Genomic DNA, 24,374 nt, shown 5'->3' on the forward strand with positions numbered 1-24,374 from the left:
TTACATAAAGAACCATATGGTAAATATTTCAGTTTTGCCGGCCACAAGTGGTCAGCGTTGTATGCTCTTTTTTTTCCATTGTTGTTGTTCTACAACCTTTTAAAACGGTAAAAACTGCTCTCGGGGCATGTGAAACCAGCTGCAGGCCACATTTGGCTCACGGGCCATAGTCTGCTGATGCCTCTGTTAGGACTTCACGTGGAAGGTTGAGTCACTCTAGTGAGGGGTTGAGCTGGGTTTGAGATTTCTTGTTGCTATGGTTACCTGGGTGCCCCACAGCCTCCAAATTCCTCTGGTGTTGTCTTGTATGGGCGGGGGAGGGGGAGGGAACTGAGGTGCCAAGCGTTTCTCCCAGAATGGTCATCCTCCATCCTCAGCCCTCCCTGCATGCCAGCAACATGGGTGGGGTCTTTCCACACCTTTGTTCCTTCCCCACTGGGGCTGGTGGCAGGAGCAGACGGGACTTCTCTGCTGTCCTTGTCCCACACTGTGCACCTGGGTCTTCTGTGTTGGGCTCCCTTGGCCTCCCTGCTCCTCCCTCACCGAGCAGCCCATCTCTGCCTAGTATCTGGTGGGCGTTGTGGATGAGTGGGTTTCCAGCCCGGCTCGGTGGTGGGGGACCTCTAACTGCACTGGTACGGGATTCTGGCTCGGGACTAGCTTCTGCCCTCCCCACCCCCCCACGGGAATGGATATTTGTCCCTGCCTTTGTGCCCTTGTCATTGGGTGCCCCTCCTCCAGCGGCTTAGGGTTTTGCTTCAGAGGAGAAAGAGGGGTCTGGATGGGGGGATGAGAGGGGAGGGTGGGGTTGAGGCTGAGGTTTTGGTTTCATACCCTTCCTTCAGTGGTTGCTGACCCCCTCCTCCATGCCTGTGCTACCGCGGAAGGCCCCCTCTGCTGTCCTGCACCCTGGCCAGTCCTTAGTATGTATCCCCAGGGAGGTCCATGGTGAAGAGTGGGTGGGGCCTTCCTTCTTGTCTGGGCTCCCAGGGGGTCTTCCCTGTTATTAGAGCCCTTCCTCAGCCTTTAGCAATTCATTGACCTTGAGCGCTAATGCCTTTCTGCTGGCCTGTGTGGTGGCTGGCTCTACATTTGCTGACCGGTGTCCCTACCTTACCTTCTAGAAGGGCCTTGTACCTCCTTGGCCTTCTGGCCCCACAGTTGCCCTGTGACCTCATCTCTTTGATGAGTTTGTAGCTCGTCAGCTTTACTGACCTCCGGCTGGGGAGCCAGATGCTACCTCCGAGAGAAGGGTCATCCCCTCCCCACCCCCTCATCTCTGTGTTTAAGTGATGCTGATGGAAATGTGTTTTCCTCTCTAAAATGCTCTATAAGCCACAGAAGGATTTTGGAGCCTTTTTCCATGTGCGTGTCTGGGCTGGGCATTGTAAGTGCAGACACAGGGGGCATCATAGGAAAGATGGTGCAGGTGCATGCCAGGTGTTGGAGTTGCCCAGTTGGGGTTCTCTTCAGCCTTACCTAAGTGAGGCCTGCCTTCTGGAAGAATGCTGATCAACTTCGGCATTGTTAACTTACCGTTTTTTTATCATTTCAGACCCTGGAAGCTATCCTGAATTTCAAATACTCTGGAGGTCCGGGCCACGTTGAAGGGTACTATAGGAACCTCTCCCTGGGGCTGCACGTGGAAGCCGAGCCATCTGTATTCTTCACCCGAGTCAGTACTCTGCCGGCAACCAGGTAAACCGATCTCTGCTCTGTCATGGCCTTTTTCTAGAGTCCCGCAGCACTGCGTTTGGAATTCTGACCTCCGTGTTCCTCTTTGTCCCACCTCTAGTCAAATCCAAACCACTGTGCCAAGTTGCTTAGCTTCCCTGAGACTTAGGTTCTGCATCAGAAAAACAGGCATTATACAGAAACGCTTTTTTCAGTTAGTTGTGAGTGGATGGGCTTTACACCTTCTCAGGTGGCATAACCGTGATGTTAATGTTGCAACATGCTTGTTTGTGGTCATCATTGTATAGGACACGTTTTCCATGCATTGCCCTGAGCCTGGTCCTGGCTTCAGTCTGGTTCAGCTCTCCTGTTGGTAGGGGGTTCGGCCACTAGCCCTGTGTCCGGGCACTCCTGGGGGAGTCCTACGTCTTTTTCTGTGTCACTGCTGGCATCCCAGGAAAACTGTGTGCCCCTCCAGGCTGTCCAGCATCTAGGCACCTCCGTTCGTGGAGCTCCCAGCCGTCTGGAGCACTGGTCTGTTTCTGCCCAGAGAGCCCTTCTTGGACAGAAATTTTCCTCCTAGTTACTTCTCCAGGTCTTGTCTTCCATCAGGGGGAGAGAAGTCAGACATTGTGTCTACCTCAAACCCAGAAGTGGCCAGAGGTCCTAGAGGTATTCTTCTCTAAGGCGGGAGAATGACCATTTCCCATCTGAAACTTTGACCTAGGGTGAGCTGGGAGTGGTGCGGTCTGAACGTGGTGGGTGGTGTTCCTGCCCACTGGAGACCCTCTGCCACTCAGACCCCTGCCCCAGTGGCCAGCAGCCTGCGGGAAACAGGTACTGATTAGCACTGAGTACTTGACTGTCTTCATGTCCCGTTGTGCCTTACCTATGGGTGCAGGATGCAGTGGGATAGTGATGTTTAGTCTTAGTAGAGTTAAGTGGCAGTGGTGACGGGCACCTCTGTGGCCTTGAACTGGGGGAAGAGCATCACGTGCAGCATCCCCTTCCTCTCCACAAACCCACAAAGGATTCTGTACTCCACGGTGTAAAATAGACGGTTGGTGCTGCCCATGTTAAAGTTGATATAAAACTCCCTTTAAAGTGATACAGCCCCAAATAATAAGTGTAGTTTTAGTTTATAGGAAAGACTATTTTTCTTCCCAGCCATCAGAGAATGGCTTCACAAGAATTAATGGCTTAGCTTGGGCTTTTTAGCATCACATTTCATCATCTGTCACTTTTCAGTCCACGGAGTAATAGTCTTTCTTGCCAAGGCTTGCCTCTGTTTTGAGTTTGTTGTATAAACCATCAAAGCGCTTGGCCCCGGGGGAGCCGTGGCCAGGACTGCTGCCAGACGCTGTTCGCTGTTCCCGTGTTTCAGGCCCTTCCTGTGCATTCGGGCTGCTCCATGATGTACCTGCCGTGTTTCCTTCTCATCCCCGCATCGCCTGCTGCCACTGCTCATATAAATAGTTCTTGGAAGCAGCACAGGTTGTCACTGAGTTGCGTTTGTTCCCCGCTTTTGATAGCCGGTTTGCACGTCACGACCCCTGCTGCTCTAAATGACAATTTAAGATGAGAAAAATGCTACCGTGTGGAATGGAGCAAACACACACTTGGAAGAGTCGGTGGTTAGCGCAAGTGCTGCTTGGCTCCGAATTCCCCACCCATTGACCCTGCTCTCTTTTCTGTTGGCTTGCATGGTCTTCTTCCTGCTCTTGGGATGGGGATTGGATTTCTTCTAATCCTCCCTTTCCACCCCTGCTAAGCCTAATCCTCCCCAGATCCTGTGGATTGAGACTCTGAAATGTCTCCTGATCACCCTCTACATTCCACTGCACATCTTGGTTCCTTTTCCTTGGGACTCTAGGAGTAGTTGCCTTTGTGGTCCCCCTACCTCCAGGTTTGCTCCTGCATTATCCTGTAAATACAGATGTTTCCACGTCACTGTCTGGCTTAAAGACTTTCCCAGTACTTAGGAGATAAAGTTCGAGGTCCCTACTGTGATATTTAGGGTACTTAAAGATTTGACCTAGACCTTTCTCTTGAGCCCCCAGTTCCATTTGCCCCCCAGTTCTCCACACATCAAGTGGAGATTCTCACTGGGTATGTCAAGACAGTTTCCTGCAATGTGTCTTTGCATACATCTTTTTCTAAAACTCTTCTTAAACTGTCATTCATTTACTTAACCAAATTTTGGGAAATGTTTGTTGGCATTGATGATCTATGTCACCATTTTTGTAAAATTTTCCTGAATATGACTATATGGAGTGGGTTGGTCCTTCTTTGGGTTTCTATACTTCTAATAAAGTACTTACCAGACTGTAAACCTTTAAACCAGCACCTTCAATGTTTCATTTATTCTTATAATCAATACCTCCAGTGTTTCACATGTTATATAAAGGACTCAGTGGGGTAAGAGATGGATAGAGCATAATCCTTGTGTTTTATCAGCCTGATAAAAGCTCATCAGGCAGGAATAATACCAAATGGAAACATGGGTCTATATTAAGGAATGTTGAATCCCAAAAATAGAAATAGCAAGGGAATAAATATCAGAGATTCTTCCCCTTGCTTAATTTCTTTAAAAGACTATTGACTATTTAAAGAAAAAATAAGAGCATTTGATTTTGTAGTGCATATCCTATATAGAAGTGAAATACGCAACAGGAAATAGCACAGAGAAATGGAAGGGAAATGGAGTAGAGGAGAAATGGTAGTTCTTACATGTTATTTGTTACCACATTCTAGCTTCAACCATATCATAAGTTAAAGATAGCCAGAAGAGCAAAAGTGGGTTACTAAAAAATACTTAAACTGAAAAGTGGGGAAGAGGTGGCAAGAAAGGAGTAAAGAACTAGGAACATACAATCAAATAGGAAACAGATAGCAACGTGGTAGACTTAAATCCAGTGTACCAAGAATTACATTAAATATAAATGGACTAAAGACTGTATTTAAAAGTGGAAGTTGTCAGACTATATTAAAAAAAAACTAGAGTCAATTAACATGTTCACTACCAGAAACAGTTATGTACAGTTGAAAAGCACAAAGATGGGGGGAAATATATGCCATTCAAACAGTAATCATAAGAAAGTTGGTGTGGGTATATTAATATCAAACAAATAGACTTTGAGGAGAAAAAGAGATAGGATAATTTATATTGATAGAATGGTCACATCATCAAGAATACATAGGAAGCCTAAACTCAAATGTACCTAAAAACATAACTTCAAAATAAAACTGACATCTCAGGGAGAAATGGAAAATGCCACAATTATAGTTGAATATTTTAACACATGTATCTTGGTATTTGATAGAACAAGCAGACAGGAAACTAGTACAAATATAGGAAACATGCACAGTTCTAGTAAATAATTCCAGCTGATATATAGGATGCTAAATGTTTATGTTAGAAAAGTTGAATGGTTCAAAAAATAGTAAAGGGTAGTGATCATTGAAATAGAAAATGAAAAAATAATATGTAAAGTCAATGCAACCAAAAGTTGATTCTTTGGAAAGATTAATAAATTAATAAAGCCTTAGCCAGGACAATCAGAGTTTAAAAGAGAAAGCACATTTACTAATACTGTGAATGAATCACTACAGATCCTGTACACATTAAAAGAATAATAAAAAGTATTTTATGATAAATTGTATTCCAATAAACTTTACAAATGAAAAGTGTGTTGAAAGACAAAAATTACTAAAATTGACACGAGATGAAATAGAGTCCCTGAGATAGTCACATATCGGTTAGAGTTTAAAATCTTAATTACAGCTAACTTGAGGCTCATATGGCTTCACTATGAAATACATCAAGCTTTTAAGAAAGAAATAATACCACTTCTACAAAAATTCTTCCAGAAGTAGACAAGGGAGGGAATACTTCCAGTTCTCATTTTATGACACTGCCTTCACCCTGATGCCAAATCCAGGGAGAGACATTGTGAGAAAGTAAATATTGTGACCAGTATGCATAATTGAAAAAATTCATAACCAAATATTAATATATCAGATCCAGCAATATAAAAAAGGGAACACAATATGTATAATTCGGGTTTTATCCAGCAACACAAGATTGTTTTACATTGAAAAATCAGTGCATGAAGTTACTATACTAACAGAATAAAGGACAAAAATAAGATGTCAGTTGATGGGAAAAAAATCATCTGATAAAATTCAACACTTATGATAGAAACTGTAAACAAGGCTTGGAGAACTTCTGCAACCTGGTGTAAGGCATCTACAAACCCCTAAAATTATATAGTTAACATTGTACTTAATTATGAAAGGCTGAGCACTTTTTCTCTAAGCTCAGGATCAGTCAAGGTGAGTATGTTTGCTCTTGCCAGTATATTCATTACTTTTCTGCCAGTTCTACCTAATCAGAGCAATGAGATGAGAAAAGAATGAAAGCTATAAAAATTGGAAATGAAATATAGTTATTATTCATGTGTTTGCATGATACATGTGATCATGTACATAAATATCTACCATGAGATCTACTGTGCCAAGAGATTATTAGAGATTATTAGAACTAATAAGTCAAGTTAGTAAGATTGTAGGATGATCCCATATTATATTCAGAAATCAATTATAGTTTTATATACTAGCAATTAATTTGAAAATGAAATTTTGAAAATATTTATATTGTAATAAAAATCATATAACACTTAAGGGATAGATCTTTTTACATATGATCTCTACCCTGAAAATGACAAAGCACAGGCCAGGGAAATTAGCACTTAAAAAATTGGAGAGGTATACCTTGCTTGTTGATTGGAAGAATCAATTATTGCTGAGATACCAGTTTTCCCACACTGGATTATAAATTCAGTGCAATTCCAATGAAAATCCCAACAGGATTTTTTTTTTTTTTTTTAGTGCAATTGACAAGTTGTTTTAGAAATTATTTCAAAATGGAACAGGCTATCGCCAATGGACTAGACACATGTCTTGACAAAAGAAGTTGGAGGGTGTAGGGTATGATTTTAAGACTTAATATAAAGTTACAGTAATTAAACGAGTGCTATTGTTAGAAAGATAGACAAAGGGATTGATGGATCATAATAGTCTAGAAATAGACTTTCTCATATATGATCAAATGATTTTGTTTAAAGATTTATTTATTTGAGAGAGAGAGAGCACAGGAGGGAGGGGCAGAGGGAGAAGGAGAAATTTAAGCAGATTCCATGCTGAACGTGGAGCCCGTCCTGGGCCTTGATCTCATGACCCTGAGATCAGGACCTGAGTGAAAAGCAAGAGTCAGACACTTAACTGACTGTGCCACCCAGGTGCCCCTGATCAATTTATTTTTAAGAAGGTATGAAAAGAACTTTATGTGGAATGAAAACGTTTTTCAACAAATGGTGCTGGAAGAACTGGGTACATATGTGGGGAAAAAAATAACTCACCTATAGATCACAGCACACACAAAAACTCATTTGAGATAGATTCTAGACCTAAATGAAAAAATTTTATAAACCTTTTCAAAGATAAAGTAACAAAGTATCTTTGTAACTTTGGTGCAAAGTTTCCTCAGATGGGATCAGAAACTACTAACCGTAAATCAGAAAGTTGATAAAATGGATTTTAACAAAATAAAAAACTTCACCTCATCAAAAGGCAGGCTGCATGCTGGGAGAAAATGTGTGTTACATATGTGTGCAACGGAAGTCTTATATCTGACATATATAGTGAAGTCTTTAAAAATAAACACTAAGAGGCAATCAAAAAATGGGCAGAAGATTTGAACAGATATTCACAAAGGAAGGTGTACAGATGGCCCACACTCACCTGAAAGTACTCAGCATCACTCATCATTAGGGAAGTGCAAATTAAAACCACAATTAGATGCCACTGTCTACCCTCTCGTGCTGCCAAACTTAAGACTGACAAGATCAAATGCTGGCAAGAACATGAAATAGCAGGAGCCTTCAAAAATTACAGGAGTTTAACAGGGCATACGCACCGTCAGGCCGTTACTCGCCGAGTGTGACGTCTACCTACCCAGTGACCTCGCAGGTGTTTACTCAAGAGAGATAAGCGTTTGTATTCACAGAAAGATTCCTGCAAGAATTTTCATAACGGCTTTCTTTGTAATAACCCCAAACTGGAAACTACTGAAATGCCCATCAGCAGGGGAATGGATAAACAAAATGCGGTATATCCGTGCAGAGGAATATCCCTCAAATAAAACGAACTACTGGGATGTGCGGCAACACCGAATAAGCTCAAAATCGTGATGCTGATTACTGTATGACTTCATTTATACCAATTTCTAGAAGAACAGGAGAAAAAGTCTGAAGCGCGGTGGGCTGTAGGTTGAGGTGGGGCAGGGCAGGAATTGACTCTCAGGGATCAGGTTGCTGACTGTCCCTGTGCACGTGGGACCTCCCAGGTTTTAGCTCTGAAATGCCCTTGCCCTGGGAGAACCCTCAGTGCTGGGCAAACCCAAACAGGTGGTCACCCTAGAAGGAAGAACATCTTTTGAGCTGATGAAACCTTATATATCTTGATGGAGGTGAGGGTTACAGGATTGTAGCAAATGTATATATGTATATATAATTGGAGAGGACACCTGATTTTTTTTTTTTTTTTCCTGGAGAAGGCTGGGAAGGTGGCATAGGAAATGAAAAAAAAGTGTCCTAAATGTTGAAGAATGAGTAGGGTTTTACCACCCATTCCCTGGGAAGAATGGAGGAGTGTTGTTAACTGTTGCTCTGTTTCCTTGGCTAGAGTTTGAGCTCTGTGCAGTCCAGAGCCTGGTTATTAATCCTGGTGCCTCAAGGCTTGGCACCTATGGCCCATGGTAGGGACATAGGAAACTTAAGGAATGATTGAACGAGCATAGGAAATCCTTGACTTAATGATAGCTTGACTTACGATTTTTCAACCTTAAGATGGTGTGAAAGTGATCAGAACTCAGTAGAAACCATGCTTGGAACTTGGAATTTGGATCTCTTCCTGGGCCAGTGATATGCAGATATTTGCTTGTTGTGCTGAGCAGTGGAGGGGTGCTGTCAGTCAGCCAGCGGTTATGCGGGTCAGCAACTGGCAGACTGAGAGTTAGTTGTTCTGCACACACACGGCCCTTCTGTTTGTCACTTCCAGCACAGTAGTCAATAAATTGCATGAGATATTATAAAATAGGCATTGTTAGATGTTTTTGCCCAACTGTAGACTAATGTCAATGTTCTGAACACATTTAAGGTAGGCCAGGCTCAGCTGTGATGCTTGGTAGGTTAGTGTATTGAATGCATTTCAATTTATGATATTTTCTTTTTTTTTTTTTAATTTTATTATGTTATGTTAGTCACCATACAGTACATCATGGGTTTTTGATGTGGTGATCCATGATCCATTGTTTTCGTATAACACCCTGTGCTTCATGCAGTACGTGCCCTCCTTAATACCAATCACCGGGCTAACCAATCCGCCCTCCCCTCTCCCCTCTAAAACCCTGTTTGTTTCCCAGAGTCCATAGTTTCTCATGGTTCGTCTCCCCATCCAATTCCCCGCCCCCATTTTTCCCTTCCTTCTCCTAATGTCCTCCATTCTATCCATTATGTTCCACAAATAAGTGAAACCATATGATAATTGACTTTCTCTGCTTGACTTATTTCACTTAGCATAATCTCCTCCAGTCCCATCCATGCTGATGTAAAGGTTGGGTATTCATCCTTTCTGATGGCTGAGTAATATTCCATTGTATATATGGACCACATCTTCTTTATCCATTCATCTGTTGAAGGGCATCTCGGCTCTTTCTACAGTTTGGCTATTGCGGACATTGCTGCTATGAACATTGGGGTGCATATGGCCCTTCTTTTCACTACATCTGTGTCTTTGGGGTAAATACCCAGAAGTGCGATTGCTGGGTCATAGTGTAGCTCTATTTTTAAATTTTTGAGGGACCTCCACACTGTTTTCCAAAGTGGCTGTACCAACTTGCATTCCCACCAACAGTGGAAGAGGGTTCCCCTTTCTCCACAACCTCTCCAACATTTGTTGTTTCTTTCCCTGTCCATTTTTGCCATTCTAACTGGTGTAAGGTGGTATCTCAGTGTGGTTTTGATTTGGATTTCCCTGATGGCTAATGATGATGAACATTTTTTCATGTGTCTGTTTGCCATTTGTATGTGTTCTTCAGAGAAGTGTCTTTTCATATCTTCTGCCCACTTTTTGACTTGATTATTTGTTTTTTGGGTGTTGAGTTTGAGAAGTTCTTTATAGATCTTGGATACCAGCCCTTTATCTGTAGTGTCATTTGCAAATATCTTCTCCCATTCTGTGGGTTGCCTCTTTGTTTTGTTGACTGTTTCCTTGGCTGTGCAGAAGCTTTTTATCTTGATGAAGTCCCAAAAGTTCATTTTTGCTTTTGTTTCACTAGCTTTTGGAGATGTATCTTGAAAGAAGTTGCTGTGGCCGATGTCAAAGAGGTTACTGCCTATGTTCTCCTCTAGGATTTTGATGGATTCCTGTCTCACATTGAGGTCTTTCATCCATTTTGAGTTTATCTTTGTGTATGGTGTTAGAGAATGGTCAAGTTTCATTCTCCTGCATGTGGCTGTCCAATTTTCCCAGCACCATTTATTGAAGAGACTGTCTTTTTTCCATTGCATGTTTTTTCCTGCTTTGTCAAAGATTATTTGACCACAGAGTTGAGGGTCCATATCTGGGCTCTCTATTCTGTTCCATTGATCTATATGTCTGTTTTTGTGCCAGTACCATGCTGTCTTAGTGATCACAGCTTTGTAATATAGCTTGAAATTTTCAATCTAGGATGGGTTTATCAGGAGGTAACCCCCATCATAACTAAAAGAAGATCTGAAGATGTAAAATACCAAGACTACATTTATTCAGGTGTCTCTTGTGTAAAAGGCATGACTTAAAAAAATTACTTAAGCTCTATTTTCCTTAGGGACCCATATAAATTGCATGGCCTGGAATATAGCAGAATTATCATGCATTCAATTTGGGCACTCAGTTTTTGCACTTTATTGAATTTGATGTGACACGGTGTATTGTGAATTCATTATTTTTCATCTTGCTCAGAGATGAAGATTTTTCTGTTAGTGTCACGTCATTTTAGAGTCAAGCATCCCCAGAGATGGCTTATTTCAACACATTTGCATTATAAATGAGGTCCAGAGAGGGTATGTGATTTACTCTGCGTCCGCACAGCTTGCCGGCGACAGACTGGCATCCGTGTGTCATGGCTACCAGGCCCCTGCAGCGCAGGCAGCTGGGTGGCCCACTGTGCACGGAGGCTGGGTGGAGATTCAGGCTGATTCCGGTGCAGAAGGAAGCCTTAGAGACATCAGAAGATAACTGTTACTGGCATAAACAGAGCCTACTCTACTCTAAAACCAAAATACAAATGGGTATTAAGTTGTTTTGCCCCTTGGGATTGTTTGTGTATCTGCTTCTGTCATGAATATTGATAATTTATGCAGTTCTTCTCACTGGTAATTTTCAAATGTTAGTGTTTCGGGAGAGAAAGGGGGAAGGGAAATCCTATTTATTCAGGGCCTACTGTATTCTAGGGAGTGTCCTGGGTCTGTTGGGCTCAGTGTCCCATTAAACTCCAGAGAACCCTTTGAAGTGGGCGTTGCTCTTTGGAGATGTGGCCGTAGACTGAGCTGCACATCCACGAGCGGAGGCGATATGGTGTGCATTAGGGTCTTCTTGGCACCAGAACCCATGCTTTCTGTCAGCTGTCCTCTGACCTGGGAGTGCGCAGTCCTTCATTCGGCCCCTTATCCGCCGCCCCCCCCACCCGCCCCCGTCTTTGGAGGCGGCCGGCTCTCCCAGGTCCGCCTTCCTGCCCCTGACTGGAGCTCTCCCCGTGGCCCTGCTCGTCTCACTGGGCTGATGGTAGAAGCATGTTATGACAGGAGGCAGGTGCGTTCTTGACACCAAAGCACAGTGTAGATGGGGGTGGAATTTCATGGCTCTTCTCCCCGCTTCTCCCTCACGGGTGTACATAGGTCTCAGCTGACTTTTATTTAGGAGATCAATTACTTTGAGATTCACAAAGCTGGCTGGTATGTTGTCAGGGACCAGATTGAAATGGATCGGGCCATGCTGCCCCTGTCTCAGTGCCCAGCCTTCTCGCCTGAGGAGCAATTTCTTTCTAGCCTGTTAAAATAAATGATCCAATCTCATACATTGCTGCTGGGAGCTATGTGAAAAATACTCTCCCCTGAGCAGGGTGTAGGGTGTAATCATTATTACATTATTAATAGAAATCATACCACTTGACACATCACAGCACTTATCCCTGACCATTTAGAAAAATTCCATTTCCCCCCATGGGGTAAGACAGCTCAACTCTGTGGGGAACATGTGCTCACAGACCCATAATAAAAGCAATCTTAATGTTGGGTTTTATCATGGTAGATCTTTTTCAAGTCGCTACATTTATTTATTAAGTTGGTCTTAAGTTAACAAGAATTTAGAATTTTAACAAGCACCAGGATTCAGAATGAAATGTACCTGTATCTGATTTCAAATTTTGATTCTACTGCTTATTTGCACTGTGGTCTTGAGCAAATCATTTCTAGCGCTTTAGCTTGAGACAGAGATAACATTGATCTTGCAGAGTTGTGGTAAGGTTTTAAAAATGTCTCTCAAGTACTAAGGTAGTGCTGACAGGGGGTAGATCATTGCAAAGGGTTGGTTGGCATTTTCTTGCTTGTGTGTGCACGTGCATGTTCCAACTCTGTGCCAGATTCTAGGGATGAAGGGATGAGTCGGTCACTTGAACACGTAACGACCTTGCTGCAGCAGGCCCTACGGGCTTCCTTGGGATGTCCCTCCCCTCAACATATGTGAGCGGTCTGTCTGCCTGTTCCCCACCTTACCGCCAGGTCCCTGGAGGCGAGTGCTTCTGGACTCACCGCTGTCTTGGTAGCACCTAGCCAATAAAATAAGCAGTCAGTACTCAGTGGAATTGTTAAATAAATATCACAGTGGGGATGTGAACAGTGCGTGGTGTGAACTTTGAGGATGGTTACAGGAGGTACGACAGGATTTTTTGGGGGGACGTGGGGACAGGACAGTTCTGTCATCCCCTGTGATGGGAAGCAATGGCCAGAGGGGGGCACACCCAGAGGCATGGTGGGGCGCTGGTGTGGATCTCAGCGGCTGCTGATGGGGGTGTGTCTTAGCCTGGCTTGGCCCCGCCTGCCCAGCAAGCCCCAGAGAGCAGCTTCATCTTTCACACATGAGTCTTTATTACCAGTTACACCTAGGGAGCAAAAGACTCTTTCCTCCTCCTCTCCTGAGATGACAGAAGATGAAATAATGTTTGGAATTCTGTTGGTCTGATTCAGACCCCATGTCAGTGTTTTTTCAATTTATTTTGAAATAGTTATAGATTCACAGGAAGTTGCAAAAAATGTACAGGGTGATCCTGTGCAGCCCACATCCCATCTTCCCCAGTAGGATATAAAATAGGTCTGCAGTTGGGAAATGTAGAAAATAAATATTGAAAAGAATTACTTTAAGTGCCAAATTAAGACTCCTTTGTAATATTTAATGAACTTGGCAGTTTTTTTTCAACTTACAGGTAATAGCAAGGTATTTAATGTCAATGAGATGTAGTAGGCCATGAGAGGACTGGTTCCCAAATAAAGGCCTTCTAGAGAGTGTGCGTCCTGGGCTTCACTCTGGTGTCCGTGCCCAGGAGAGCCCTGCTACGTCTGCAGCAGGGGTGGCCCTCCTCCCTCCGGGGGGCTCGCATCGTTCAGACACTGCTCTTGGTGGTTGCTTCCCATCTCAGATCCTCCAGGAGGATGGTCAAGCCCAGGGTGGGGCACTCGCCTTGTTGCCTCGTGGGAGACGCAGAGGGGTGGTCTAGCCAGTGAACCCATGTGTGCGGGCCATGAGACAGGGCAGCCCGCCACTGCCTCTGCGTCACCTCCCTGGGAGTCCCCAAGGCCGGGCTGTGCGGAGTGCTGTGCGGAGTGCCCGGGGGCCGTGAGGAGGACTGCCTTGCTTCTTGAAGAACCTGTCTGGCTGGTGTTGCCCACCACACACAGCCCCCGTGCCTCCAGGGGCCATGGCCATCAGTAGTTAGCACGTCAGGTTAGAGGGAGCTTCATCCACCCCTCCCCCCAACAGCTGTTGGCTTGCGTCCTCTGAAATGATGAGCACACCTTCCATCGTCTTTCCAGCTACTAACATGCTATAGACCTGTAGAGGCCAGGAGGTGGGACCGAGCCTGTCGTGGGCCAGAGCAGCTGGACATAATAACATCGAGACTGGCGCTGACTCCGTAGTTCATGCTCTCTGGTTCCGGGTGCACCACCTCCCAGGGACTTCCTCCCAGTTTTCTGTTTCTGCTCACAGGTGTATCTTGAGTGGACTTTTATGTCTTACTGATACGTAAACTATTATTAAAATCAATAGTTTTAAGTGATCCATATTTTATCATAGATGACTATATCATTAAATGTTGCATATTGTTCATTTTATAACACTATACTTATACTAAAGACAGTTAAAGTTTTTCTATTTAACAGATAATATACACTAATATATTTTTAAAGTGTCATTTATAAACTTCAGTTAATAGTGCCTATGTCCCGGGGCGCCTGGGTGGCTCAGTTGGTTGAGCGTCTGCCTTCGGCTCCGGTCATGATCTTGGGGTCCTGAGATGGAGCTTGGTGTCGGGCTCCTGCTCGGCGGGGAGTCTGCTTCTCCCTCTCTCTCTCCCCCTGCTCATGTGCTCTCTCTCAAATAAATAAAAAAAAATCTTTTAAAAAAGGTGCCTACGTCATGTTTGATTTAGGGATTGAACATATGAGTAAAGGTAGATGCTATAAAAGCACAGTTGGCCAAAGTTTCTTTGCAACCTTATGTTTAGAATTCTTGCATTTTGCATTTTTAAAGTTTTCCTGGTTTGTTTAATCATCGTAAAGTGAATCTCAAATGGTGACGCATGAAGTGATTTCAGGTAGTTATTTGCAAGTACTTTTCTATAAGCAATCCTGTTTGAATTCAGCTTGTCATCATTCCCAGAAAATGAAAAGCCACATTGGACGTGCTCATCATTATGCGTTATCTTTGTGAGGCACAGGTGTCTTGACGTGCCCAGCTCACATACCTGGTGACAGTCACCTGAGGCTGTCTCACACTCTTCCTTGCTCCTGTCTCTTACCCATGGGGTCTTATGAGTACAGATTAGGCGATGGAACGGACACTGAGTGGTGGGGTCTTCACAGCCGCTGTGGTGCGGTGCTGGGCTGTTGGAAGATGAAACGGTGCTGTGACCGAGCCGTGAGCATGTTTCTTGGGGCGCTCAGCCTCTCAAATGGTTGCTTTCTATTTAAGCACCTTTACTGAAACATCCTTTACATACCATACAGTCCCCCCACTTAAACTGTAATTTAGTGTTTTTAGTAGATTCAGAGTTGTTCAGTCATCACCACAGTCTAAATTTAGAACTTTCCATCCTCCCAAAAGAAGCCCTGTACCCATTACCAGTGACTCCTATCCCCCATCCCAGACAACTGCAAATCTCTTCTCTGTCTCTGCAGATTTGTCTGGTCTAAATATTTTATAGAACTGGAATTACACAGTATGTGACTGTCTTCTTTCTCTTAGCATAATGTTTTCAAGGTTCACCCACAGTGAAGTATCATCATGCTTTTCGTTTTTAGGGCTGAATAATATTCCATTATGTGGATATCCTCCATTTTGTTGGTCCATTCATTAGTTGATGGACATTTGGGTTGATTCCATTTTGGGGCCATTAGGAATAATACTGTTTTGAATATTTATGTACAAGTTTTTGTGTGGACATTGTTTTTATTTCTCCTGGGTATACCTAGGAGTGGAATTATTGGATCATACAGTAACTCTATATTTAATCATTTAGGGAACTGCCAGACTGTTATGCAAAGTGGCTGCATCATTTTGCATTTGTATTTGAGGGTTCCAGTTTCTGCACAGTCTTGGTGATGTTTATTATTCTGTGTCTTTGTAATTATGACCATCCCAAATTGCTTCTCTTATAGGGAAGTTTTTAAAACAGTATTTAAGAACTTACTAACTGAAAAGTTAGAAATAGAGATACTTCGTGCCATACTCAAACTGGGGACTTTTTTTTTTTTTTTTCCTGAAAAGGAGACAGATTGAGAAAATAAGGCTTGTAGAATTTTGATAAAAGACCACATGAATTTGGCCACCAGTGTATGTGGCCATCCCTGCATGTTTTGGTTTTGTGTTTGCTCACTTGACTGCACTCCTTGGGATGACTGAGCATTAACGTTTGGAGCCTGGGCAGCCCCAGAGATATTGCCCAGATTCTGAGGGGTTGAGGAGAGCAAGAGCCCCACTTACTTTCTGGTGGAGGCATGACGGTTTTTAGATAGACTCAGACCTTGGCTTGGGAATTTCTCATGCTCACTTTGAGCTGAGTCAATATTGAATAATTAGGCGGGATTGCTCTGTTGGCAGGGTTGTGTGCTTTCCCTTTGCTGTGCCTCTGACAGCTACCGAGCTGATAAAAGCACCACCTCTCATGTCTGTGTAGTACTCTGCTTGAGTTTTTTCCTCCTTGTAGTTTAACAAGGCACTTTCACCTATTTTTCCATTAGAGCCTCCTCATAATTTTATGATAAAGGCATTCTTGTTCCCCTTGGGGAAACAGGCTCAGAAATTAAATGACTTGCTTAAGACGTTACAGCCATCAAGCTACAAAACTTGTATTCACAACAGATTTTATGCACTAAGGCTCATCAGACTCATCATGATGTTAATTTTTTAATTTCATCAATTAAAAAAATTTAAATTGACATACAATAAAATTGACTTTCTGGTGTACAGTTTTATGAGTTCTATGTCATTTGCAGGTTTATGTATTTACCACAATCAGGATAAAAAACAGTTCTATCACCCCCCCAAAAATTTGTTCCTCGTACTACCCCTTATAATCTTGCCCTGCCCCACCCCTGAACAGGTGACCACTGATCTGTTCTCCATCTCGGTCTTGACTTTCCCAGAATGTTATATAAATGGAATCATGCTATATATAAACTTTTGAAAGTGAGGTTTTTCACTGACCTCATTGATTTTGAGATCTATCCCATGTTGTTGAATATATCAATAGTTTGATTTTTTTTTATTGCTGAGGAGATTTCCACTGTATAGGTATACCCTAGTTTGTGAATTCTCTCACTAGCTCAAGGACATTTTGGATTGCTCCTAGCTTTTTGTGATTATGAATAGAGCTGCTATAAATACCTTTGTATAGTGCTTTTGTGAACATAGTTTTCATTAGGAATTTTTTTTCATGGCCTAGAATATGGTCTATCTCCTGGTGAATGTTGCTGAATGCTTGAGAAGTATGTGTGTTCTGTTGCTGTTGGATGGAATGTTCTCTCAGTGTCAGTCAGATCCAGGTGGTTGATGGGGTTGTTTCTTCTATATCCTTGCTGCTTTGTGTCTACTTGCTATGTCAAATTGCTAAGAGAGGAGTGAAGTCTTCAACTCTGTGATTGTGTGCATTTCTCCTTTCAGTTCTCTCAGTTTTTTCTTCATGTATTTTTGAAGCTTCTGTAGCTAGGTGGATTTATGTTAAGAATTATTATGTATTCTTGGTGAATTAATGCTTTTATCATTATATGACTTACCTCTTTATCTCTGCTTATTTTCCTTGCTCTGAAAGTATACCCTGAAGTATCTAATACTAATATAATACTCCAGGGTTTTGGGTTTTTTTTATAATTAGTTTGTTTGGCATATTTTTTCCATTCTTGTACTTTTAGCCTATCTATATCATTATATTTAAAGTGGATTTATTCTAGGTAACCTATGGTTCAATCTTGTTTTCTTAGTCTTTTCTGACGGTCTCTATTAATTATAATGTTTAGGCCATTTACATTTAATGTAATTCTTGATATGTTTGGATTTCGATTTACCTATATTTTCTTCTAAAGGATTTAGACATTTAGTTATATGCTCTATTTGAAATTTATTTTGTTTAACATTTAGTTATTCAATCTATTTGAAATTTATTTTTGTTTTGGTGTGAGGTAGGGATATCATTTCTCTGTGTGTCTGCCTAATCATATGTACCAGCACTATTTATTGAATCTTCTCATTAACCAGTACTGGTACTTCAGTCATATATCTAGTTGCCTTATATTCATGGATCTGTTTTAGGCTGTTTTTTTCCATGTATTTATATATCCTTGCCCCCAGCAGTGCCTTCATTACTACAGTTTTATAACAGCTCTTGATATCTGGTTGGCCAAGTCCTTTCCAAACATCTTCCTGACCATTGTTCTGTATGTTCTTGGCCCTTTGGTCTTACATATAAATTTTAGAATCAGTGTGTCAACTTTTTGACTGAAACTGTTGGGATTTTGTATTGAGTTTCATTGAATTTATAGACATTTCAAAAGAGGTGACTTATTTAAACATATTGTCTTCCCATCCTTGAGCATAATACATTTCTGTGTTTATTCATTGTCTTTCATACCATTACCAAAAACTTTAAAACTATTCTCCATAAACATTCTGCAAACATTTTTAAAAAGATTTATTCCTAAATCCATTCTTATTATAAATATATTTTCTTGAAAAATTCTTTTATAACTGCTTTTAGTTGATACATAAGAATGTTATTGGCTGGGGGCGCCTGGGTGGCTCAGTTGTTAAGCGCCTGCCTTCGGCTCAGGTCATGATCCCAGGGTCCTGGGATTGAGCCCCACATCGGGCTCCCTGCTCGGCGGGAAGCCTGCTTCTCCCTCTCCCACTCCCCCTGCTTGAGTTCCCTCTCTTGCTCTCTCTCTCTCTCTCTGTCAAATAAATAAATAAAATCTTTTAAAAAAAAAGTTATTGGCTGTATGGATGTTTCTTTACCTGCTATTTAACAACCTTTAGAATGTATTTTGCCTCACTTTACAAAGTGACTAAACATTTTATTTTGTAAAGTCACCTCATCTTTCCCAGGCTTCTCTCATCACAAGAGTGTGATTTCCATGAAAGTGATGATCCATTTTTCTTGTTCCCCTCCACATTCCCAGAGTCTGGAACGGTACCTGGCACATAGCAGGTGCTCAGGAGATGTTGTGTTTGTTAGAGAAACTAACACAGCTCCTGGTTCTCAACAGAGGAGGCAGTGCACACATACTCGATTGAGGTGGGTTCACAGGCACCGCTCTCTTTGCCTGGACATCATCGTCCCCTTCCCAGGCAGGTGGGCCTGTCCTTCTAAGACTTGCTCCAATGTAGTTCTTCCAGGAAGCTTTCCTGGGTTTCCCTATACTTCAGAAGGATGGAACCAGAAAAAAGACAAAACAAAACAAAGTAAGCTAGAATTAAAAGTAACTGTAAGCTCAGATGGAGTATAAAACTTACGAAGATCATCCAAAGTGATGCAGAAAGATACACAGAGTAAAAGACATTATGGTGGGTACAAAATGCTCCTTTGGAGTTTAGGAAAGGGAATTAATTTATGAGCGATGGATAGAAAGCAGAGATCTGCCAGTACATCGTGATGCCAACAATTAGGAGGAACAGAAACACTGGATCAGGAGGCCCCCACACTCAGTGAGTCAGAAGAAATAGAGGACAAAAAAAGTGTGATGTTCTGTTGCTCATTCCTGTGTAGTTTTCTAGCTGCTACATTCTGTGAGCGAAAACAACATATATTTGAGTCTTTTCTTCCCTGCTTTTAAAAATCACTTCAATTTTCCTCCTCTGATAAATGTTTTACGAATTCCCATTCCTGATGAAAGATTTTGCTGTGATTAAAGATTTCATGAAGTTATGACAAAGGCAGAATAGATCTTCATTCTTGAAAGCTCATTTTTCTGTGAGCCGAGTGAAGAGGCCTCTTGTACGCAGCTGTCAGAGCTAATGAATATTTTCCAAGTGCTGAACCTCTGGGGGAAACACACCCACCCAAAGAACCTAGAATCAACCAGCGTGAGCCTGCTTTTCTGAGGACATGTGACGCAACACCTCACAGCAGTGAGCAGCAGAAACGAGAGAGCTGCTGCCCTACCTTCCTCCCCTGCACATGGGTTATGTGTTCACGTCTTGAACAGTCGGCGTTTACAGATGCCCTGTGGCCTCTGATGGTGATGATGGGCGTGTGCTCTGCCAGGGCACTGCCCGCTTCTCCACCTCAGTTCTCTTCCCTGGAAAGAGCAGACCACAAGGTTTGGAACATTTGTTTCCATCTACATGAAAAGCACAGGATTTTGAGTTCCGAGTCTGCGGTGTCGGTCACCTTACTGGTGCTGTGGCCATGTGCTGAGCATCACTTTCCTTACCTGTGCGCAGGTCTGGGGAGGACAGCCTCGAGGGCGTCGAGATGAAATGAAGAGCCAGCAACCCCAGCACACGGGGCTGTTTGCCCTCCTCCCTTCCTTTGCTACCGGCAAAGCCTTGAGAAGTAAATTTGAGAATTGAGATGCCCTTGGGAGGGTCATGTTCTGAAGACACAGTAAGCTGAAGGAGACCCAGTGCACAGATCCTTTTCTGAGTCTTTCTTTTCCCTGTGAGAAAGTACTCGCCCCACTCCAGAATGGCTTCTGCGTCCGTTGCTGACTTCTGCGTCTGCTCTGTTCATGGGTAGGGCTGTCCCATCCAGATCAGGACACACTTACTGATTGCTTGCCTTGTGCCCGCTGGGGTACATGATATTTAAGACACTGGCTGAGCTTTAGGCAACCTTCCAACTGTAACGGGAGTCTACCAAATGGGGACTAGCACGGACGATGCGTGTGTGGTTGGGGTTTGTTCTGCACGTGTAGTTGATGAGTCCGGAGGGCCAGAGGCTCTGAGGGGCCACTTCAGCTACCGAAGACGTCAACGGCGTCCCAGACCCCTCCTGGCCCTACTCAGAACCATAGCCTCCGTACCTCCAGATGGGTGCTGAGCTGCTCGGCATCCTGTTCGTCTTGGGGCAGGGTGGGCGGGGAGGGAATAAGGAGCCTGAGAGGTGAATGCCTTCTTCTCTCAGGGACAGGTCTTCTTGGGATAAAAAGCCTCCAGAAGCCTATCTTTATTGGCTGGAACTTTGTTTTGGGGACCTCCCTGTGGCAGGGGGCCCTGGGAGCTTGAGTATGTTAGTGTTTACCTTCTGGACCAGAGATGTGTGATGGAGTGGAGGTTTCAGGAGGGTGGGAGTGAGTAAACCTGCAATATCTTCACAGGTCTTAAGAGAAGGAAGGTGTAGTCCGTGTAAGGCTCACAGCAGGTGCGCACACACACCTGGGTTACCCAGCACCTTGCTCCATACCTGCAGAAGGCAGCAGGCATCTGCTGCTGGGGTCATGACTCGGACGCAGCGTTTGTTGATCGGCACCGTGTGCCGCGTGCTTTCCCCCCCGGTGGTCTTACTTCCGGGTCAGGTTTCTAGTCCTCACATACACGAGGCTTGGAGAACTGCCAGTACATCGTGATGCCAACAATTGGTTACCTTCCCAGGGCCACTTGGTTTGTCAGGGGCACGCCGGGCTCGACGCATGTGTCCCCAGGACCAGGGCGGATCTGCTGCCCAAACCCATTTTGCAGAGTTCAGTTAGCTCAGAGTGAGCGTGTGTGATCCTTATGTCTGGGGAACGTGCCATTGTGATAAATTGCACCTCTGACGTCCTCAAGCAGTGGGAGGTCTTTTGGGAAGAGAAAACGTCTAAGTTGCTCTGTTTGGCTTCCAGAAGACCCTCAGCTTTCTCTTGTCCTCTCTGCAGCAGCCGGCAGTGCCACCTACTCCTGGATGTCTTCAATTCCACGGAGCACGAGCTGACCATCCGCGCCCGCGGCAACGAGGAGCTCATCCTGCACGCCGGCGAGTACCAGCGGTGAGTGTCCCCACCTCCCGCCTGGGGGGCGCCGGGATAAGCCTCCCTCCGAGACCCCAGGGGGAAGGCAGGCTTGGCTCCCCCTCACAGGAACCCCGGTCATGGTTCAGGTTCCGTGAAAGATTCTGCAGTAGCTTCAACTTGGAGGCAAGTGTGAAGTCAGGGTGAAGCCGAGTGGCATCCGTCTAAGGAAGCGGGGCGCTGGCCTCCAGGCCCCCCGTCTCAGGACCCTGAGGCACCTGGGCAAGACTTCACTTTTCAGTTCTTCAAGCTGTTACCTGGGAAGTGTTGGCTTTGATTGTGGAAACTCTGTCAATATCAGTAGGAAGTCCTCGGAGGAATTCCACGAACAGGCAGGCACGGCTCAGACCTCTGGGAGAGGGGCAGCGCCACCCAAGCCCATTCCCCAGAGGGCAGAAATTTCTGGTGGCTCTGCCAGGCCCTGGCACAGAGTCAGCCGTGGGCCAGGCCTCGCAGGAGCTGAGTTGGAAGTGAGGGCTGACCAGGAGTGAGGCCAGGCCACGTGGGTGTGTCCCGAGGCGGGTAGAGTTCCCTGACTTTGGGAAGAAGCTCTTCTGGTCGGGGGACCCCTTCCCCAGGCACACCCTGTCTGCCTGGTCTCTCCCCAGATCCACCGCTGTGTCTCCCAGCCCAGCCTGGATGTTGGGGGCATGCCTGTAGAGACGGAATTATCACTGGGATAAGATGGAGGTGGAATACAATTTTTATTTTTAATTGCAAAACACTCCCCACGTGGAGAAAACACTTTAGAAACCAGGCATACGCATCCCAGACGTAAGCCCTTTGTTCGCGTTTGTTTGCCCCGGATCTCTCTGCGTCTCTTCCTGTCTGTCTTTCTCCCTCCTTCCCTTCTCTGTATTGTCTGTGTCTTTCTCTTATTTTAAGGAAATAAAATGTTAAAAAATAGCTAACATTAACAGAGTCAGTGGGGGAAATGTATATTCACTCCACACTCACCAGAACGATTGAAGTAAGAGACCCTCCAGTTTCGAGTGTGGGTGTGAAGGTCCAGTAGCCGGAACTCACGCGCCTCGGCGGGAATGTGAACACGTGTGGCTGCTTTGAAGAGGGTCTGCGGTTTCTTACAAAACTAAACATACACCTACTTGGTGCCCAGCAGTTCCAACTCCGGTAATTTATTCAGAAAAAGTTTAAGTGTTTGTTCACAAGAAGACCTACACAAGAATGCTCATAGCCAAAAAATAGAGCCCAGATGTCCATTACGGGAGAGCGGATAAACACAGGGTGGCATTTTTCCTGCAAATGTAACGATGCTCAGCACCCAAACCTAGCGCATTCCTAATACATCAGTAGGGTGACTTCCAGGAACGGAACCCTGAGTGAAGGGAGCCTCCTTGGGAAAAGCAGGTACCGTGGGACTCCATTCACCTGAAGTCCCAGAGGAGCAAACTAGTCTACTGTGGAAAAAGCAGAGCATTGCTTGCCTCTGGAGAGCTTGGGGTGGGGTTTGAACAGGAAGTGGCATGGGGGTTTTCCAGGTAAGGTCTTGGGGTACAACCTCATATGTGCGTGTGGGCTGCACGTTGTGTTTGCATTTGCTAAAATTCAGCACATGTGCACTTGATCTGTGCATTTTGTTGTAAGTTGGTTTTACATGCAAAGGAAAACTGCACAAATGTCGAGCTCTAAGTGCAGCTACAGCACTGGAGGCTTCGGGAGGACTGCATGCTCTCGGCAGTGGTCTCTGGAATGCTGAAAACTAAGATGAGTGACGGACGAGGGCTGGAAAGCGGAGAGACTGATGATGAGGCACATAGGGTATAGTGTTAATGGTGCGGACTCTTGCAAGGGGCATAGCGGGTGTTCACGGAAGAATTCTTTCAACATTGTCTTTGACATTTTTTGTAAGAAAGCGTTGGGAAAAAACGATGTTGGAAAAAATAAGTGGAAGAATAGCTCAGCCCTCCTTCCTGTCTCGCCATCTTCCTCCCGCTCTCCTCCCTCCTCGGGGGGATTGCGGTCCTGGAGGCAATGGACTCATTCATACCATGTTTTGCTACTTTTATTGTATTTATATCTACAACCAAACATTATTTTCAGAGCTTTTTATGACAAGCAGTTCTATATCACGTATGTCTTTTTTAAAATATGTCTTTTTATAACTTTAAATCAGCATTATGCTTTGGAGATAAATATAAATCTAGTTCTCTCCTTTCGACTGCTATTTATATTTTGTTGCATGAATACACCACTTTATCCATTTCCGTCGCTAATCCACTCTGAGGTTGCTTCAGAGTGTTGCCATTTAATGCACTTATTGTTAATGATGCCTGTGAATGCGGGGTCAGGCCCTGTGGCCCCTAGTACAGGACCGCTGGGGCTGATAGCCGGCAGCTTGAGGCCCGGTGACTTGGGGGCATTGCCCCCTGGAGATCTCGCTGTCTAGGCCCCTGCAGAGGACTTGCCGTGTGGGGGCTCCTGTGCTCCTGCACATGGGCCTCGGAGGCCAAGCCCAGGGTCTGGCGCCTGGCGTAGGACTGGCTCCTTTGTAGGGCGTGCGTGCAGCCCCTGGGGTCTCCACCACCCACAGCTGCCTGGGCCCTGTACTGCTCTCCACCTGTCTTTGTCCAGATGTTTTGATGTGGTCTGAGATCCCAGAGGACGTAAATCTGGTCGTCTTATGACACTGACATGAAACCGGTTGTTACAAATTCTAAATCGTTAAACTTGTTCTCAGCTGGATCGTTCTCATCGGTGGAAGGCTGAATGATGTTGGCAATCTCACAAATAATCTCAAATTAGTCTTGGGCTTCAGGCAGCCTCATTATTGACCTTTTTTCTTAAATTCACATTTCTCTATGCTCCCAGCTCACACATTCTTTA

General features: G+C 44.3%; 1 protein-coding gene across 4 annotated transcripts in view; it reads left to right on the plus strand.

Annotated features, from left to right (window-relative positions):
• Positions 1-24,374, plus strand: part of TRAPPC9 (trafficking protein particle complex subunit 9) — a 550,504-nt gene that overhangs the window by 337,025 nt on the left and 189,105 nt on the right. For 3 of the 4 annotated variants that reach the window (XM_054512434.2, XM_064587833.1, XM_054512431.1), the window contains 2 exons: positions 1,556-1,698; positions 21,399-21,509. In XM_054512434.2, coding sequence (XP_054368409.1) covers positions 1,556-1,698; positions 21,399-21,509 — 254 coding nt within the window. The remainder of the gene's footprint in view (positions 1-1,555; positions 1,699-21,398; positions 21,510-24,374) is intronic. The other variant, XM_064587832.1, reaches the window with a different exon arrangement.

This window comes from Mirounga angustirostris, unplaced genomic scaffold (genome assembly GCF_029215605.1).
Source record: "Mirounga angustirostris isolate CCGP_5_RB_7025 unplaced genomic scaffold, mMirAng1.0.hap1 SCAF_4, whole genome shotgun sequence".
Classification (NCBI taxonomy): domain Eukaryota; kingdom Metazoa; phylum Chordata; class Mammalia; order Carnivora; family Phocidae; genus Mirounga; species Mirounga angustirostris.